This window comes from Coregonus clupeaformis, unplaced genomic scaffold, assembly GCF_020615455.1.
Source record: "Coregonus clupeaformis isolate EN_2021a unplaced genomic scaffold, ASM2061545v1 scaf0161, whole genome shotgun sequence".
NCBI lineage: Eukaryota > Metazoa > Chordata > Actinopteri > Salmoniformes > Salmonidae > Coregonus > Coregonus clupeaformis.
Genome location: NW_025533616.1, coordinates 15,876 through 20,000, shown reverse-complemented (window position 1 = coordinate 20,000; position 4,125 = coordinate 15,876). Strand labels below are relative to the sequence as shown.

At 50.8% G+C, this 4,125-nt stretch overlaps 1 protein-coding gene across 1 annotated transcript in view; it reads left to right on the top strand.

The window, feature by feature from the left end:
- The window catches only part of LOC123483879 (reelin-like), a gene marked incomplete at its 3' end in the record, with an annotated part of 132,781 nt that extends 129,189 nt beyond the window's left edge, over nucleotides 1-3,592 (top strand). The window contains exon 3 of the mRNA XM_045213857.1: nucleotides 3,454-3,592. Coding sequence (XP_045069792.1) covers nucleotides 3,454-3,592 — 139 coding nt within the window. The remainder of the gene's footprint in view (nucleotides 1-3,453) is intronic.
- Nucleotides 3,593-4,125: the final 533 nt, after the last annotated feature.

The window sequence follows — 4,125 nt, the reverse complement described above, 5'->3', positions numbered from 1 at the left end:
ACTCCATATGGAGGGCCCTGTTACCATATGGAGGGCCCAGTTACCATGTGGAGGGCCCTGTTACTATGTGGATGGCCCTGTTACCATGTGGATGGCCCTGTTACCATGTGGATGGCCCTGTTACTATGTGGATGGCCCTGTTACCATATGGAGGGCCCAGTTACTATGTGGAGGGCCCAGTTACTATGTGGAGGGCCCAGTTACTATGTGGATGGCCCTGTTACCATGTGGATGGCCCTGTTACTATGTGGATGGCCCTGTTACCATGTGGATGGCCCTGTTACCATATGGAGGGCCCTGTTACTATGTGGATGGCCCTGTTACTATGTGGATGGCCCTGTTACCATGTGGATGGCCCTGTTACCATGTGGATGGCCCTGTTACCATATGGAGGGCCCTGTTACTATGTGGATGGCCCTGTTACTATGTGGATGGCCCTGTTACTATGTGGATGGCCCTGTTACCATGTGGATGGCCCTGTTACCATATGGAGGGCCCTGTTACATGTGGATGGCCCTGTTACTATGTGGATGGCCCTGTTACCATGTGGATGGCCCTGTTACCATGTGGATGGCCTGTTACCATATGGATGGCCCTGTTACCATGTGGATGGCCCTGTTACCATATGGCAGGGCCCTGTTACTATGTGGATGGCCCTGTTACTATGTGGATAGCCCTGTTACTATGTGGATGGCCCTGTTACCATGTGGATGGCCCTGTTACTATGTGGATGGCCCTGTTACCATGTGGATGGCCCTGTTACTATGTGGATGGCCCTGTTACCATGTGGATGGCCCTGTTACTATGTGGATGGCCCTGTTACCATGTGGAGGGCCCTGTTACTATGTGGAGGGCCCTGTTACTATGTGGATGGCCATGTTACTATGTGGATGGCCCTGTTACCATGTGGATGGCCCTGTTACTATGTGGATGGCCCTGTTACCATGTGGATGGCCCTGTTACCATATGGAGGGCCCTGTTACTATGTGGATGGCCCTGTTACTATGTGGATGGCCCTGTTACTATGTGGATGGCCCTGCTACTATGTGGATGGCCCTGCTACTATGTGGATGGCCCTGTTACCATGTGGAGGGCCCTGTTACTATGTGGATGGCCCAGTTACTATGTTGATGCCCCTGTTACTATGTTGATGCCCTTGTTACTATGTTGATGCCCTTGTTACTATGTTGATGCCCTTGTTACTATGTGGGCCGTTCAGTGTGTAAGATGTAATCACACACTAATGGCTGAGCTGCTCTAAAGTCACCTCGCTATGTAATGGCTATGATTTACACACACACACACACACGCACGCACACACACACACGCACGCACACACACACACACACACACACACACACACACGCACGCACGCACGCACGCACGCACACACACACACACACACACACACACACACACACACCAGCTGTAGCCACCCCTATAGCTCAGACAGATTGGTTGTGTATTGAAACAATAGCGTAGATGTATTCAGTGCTGCAGCTCTACTCTACAGGGCAGAGAGATTGCAATTTATTCATGTTAATAATAAAAAAAGAGACAACAGCCCGACCAGCCAACGGCTGACTGCAGTTCAGTCAGACACAATATTTAAACCGGGGTGTTAAGGTAGTTTTAATATTTTTTTAATTGTGTACACTGAATCAGTTTTAATTGTGCGTGTACTCTAGAGTGTTTGATCTGTGTAAACTTTGTTATCGGAGAGTAATTTGCATTCAGGTGTATAAATTCTGTGGCCATTAGTACTCTGTACATTAATTCAAATGAACATGTCATGTATTCTGAATGTATTTAAAATGTCTACCCATTAAGTATAAAGTAGACTTATGTTCAATTGTTTAAGTAGATTAAACGTACTAAAATGACCTTTAAGCTCATTTGCCTCGACCCTCTGGTGTGTGGATTGCTGTGTTCCGTTGCTGTGTCTGCATTACCTTGTATTCCGTTGCCCTCTGCTGACATTCTGATCACTCCTGCAGTCTCTAATGAAAGAAAAGATTGTGTGACATGATTTCATCATTTTACTGATGGAATCATCGCCCCGATTGCGGGCAGTCGTTAATAAGACAACCATTACACCATGTCAGGGAGGGGAGGGCGGGAGGGAAGTGGTTTGGGAGGGTGTCAGGGCAGTTGTGTAGAGATGAAGGAGGGAGGGAGGGAGGGAGGAGGGGGGAGGGAGGAGGGAGGGAGGAGGGAGGGGGAGGGAAGGAGGGAGGGAGGAGGGAGGGAGGAGGGAGGGAGGAAGGGAGGGAGGGAGGGAGGGAGGGAGGGAGGGAGGGAGGGAGGAGGGAGGGAGGAGGGAAAAGGTGTGATGATTGTGTCTGGGCAGCGGTGCAGAGATAGAGGGACGGATGGAGAGCAGAAGAGAGAGAGGGAAGAGGGAGAAGAGGGTGGGAGAGATAGGAGGAGAGAGGGAAATAGGGAGAAGAGGGTGGGAGAGATAGGAGGAGAGAGGGGAAGAGGGAGAAGAGGGTGGGAGAGTAGGAGGGAGAGAGGGAAAGAGGGAGAAGAGGGTGGGAGAGATAGGAGGGAGAGAGGGATGGAGGAGGATGTCAGGGCAGCGGTGCAGAGATTGGGACTGGCGCGCCGCTAATTACTGGACCCCTGCTCCCTGCCAGCTGACCCATACATCATGTAGATCCACCTGGCTCCCTCTCCTGTCATGATATCGTCCCAAATGGCACCTTATTCCCTACATTGTGCACTACTTTGTCCAGAGCCTATAGGAAAGTAGTGCACTATATAGGGAATAGGGTACCATTTGGGATGCATCTTAGTCTCTCCTCTGTGTGGCCACTGGCCAAGCACCAGTCCTCCAGCCTGATGGAGACCTTAGGTCGAAACATTGCACTCAGTAAACTGTGGGAGCTTTTATCTTTCATTACTTTGCTCCTGTGTGGCTCAGGTCCTTGTTCTGAAACAGACCTAAGAATAAATGTTTTGTTGAGTCATGTAAGTCCCTTCTTAGATTGTCATAACATCATCTCACCGGAACTGAATTGATGAAAAAGGAAAATGCAAGCTCTCATTAACTCTCTCACCCCCCTCCCCTCTCTCTCCATCCTCCCCCCTCCCCATCCCCATCCCCATCCCTCTCTCTCCTCCTCCCCTCTCTCCCCTCCCCTCTCACCCCATCCCCCTCTCTCCCCTCCCCTCTCTCACCCCCCTCCCTCTCTCTCCATCCTCCCCCTCTCTGTCCCCATCCCCTCTCTCACCCCCTCCCTCTCTCTCCTCCTCCTCCCCTCTCTCCCTCCCCCTCTCTCCCTCTCCCCTCTCTCCCTCTCCCCCTCTCCCTCTCCCCCTCTCTCTCTCCCTCTCCTCTCTCTCCTCCTCCCCCTGCATTCTCCCCCTATCCTCTCTCTCCACATTCCTCTCTCTCCCTCCCCCCTCCTCCTCACCTCTCTCTCCTCCCCCTCTCTCTCCTCCTCCCAGGTGTTATACCAGAGCAGCGTCAGTTTGGGACTCAGTTTGTGTGTAGTGTTGTGACGTCTCACATCAGCCACCAGCCCTTGACCAGTCTCAGCTTCGTCTGGATCGCTCCTCCTCCAGGCACCGGCTGTGTCAACTTCCTGTAAGTATCAACATACCACCGTGTGTGTGTGTGTGTGTATTTGATCAAAAGCTACTTAAGTCCAAGCTCCTTGTGTGTGAGTGCTCCTGTAATTACACCTGTTCCCTCTCTGTCTGTCTCTCTCTCTGTCTCTCTCTCTGTCTCTGTCTGTCTCTCTCTCTGTCTGTCTGTCTCTCTCTGTCTGTCTCTCTCTCTGTCTGTCTGTCTCTCTCTCTCTATATATCTCTCTCTCTCTGTCTGTTTCTGTCTCTCTCTCACTCTCTCTCTCTCTGTCTGTCTCTGTCTCTCTCTCTCTCTCTCTCTCTCTCTCTCTCTCTGTCTTTCTTTCTTTCTTTCTTTCTTTCTTTCTTTCTTTCTTTCTTTCTTTCTTTCTTTCTTTCTTTCTTTCTTTCTTTCTTTCTTTCTCTCTCTCTCTCTCTCTCTCTCTCTCTCTCTCTCTCTCTCTCTCTCTCTCTCTCTCTCTCTCTCTCTCTCTCTCTCTCTCTCTCTCTCTCTCTCTCTCTCTCTCTCTCTCTCTCTCTCTCTCTCTCTCT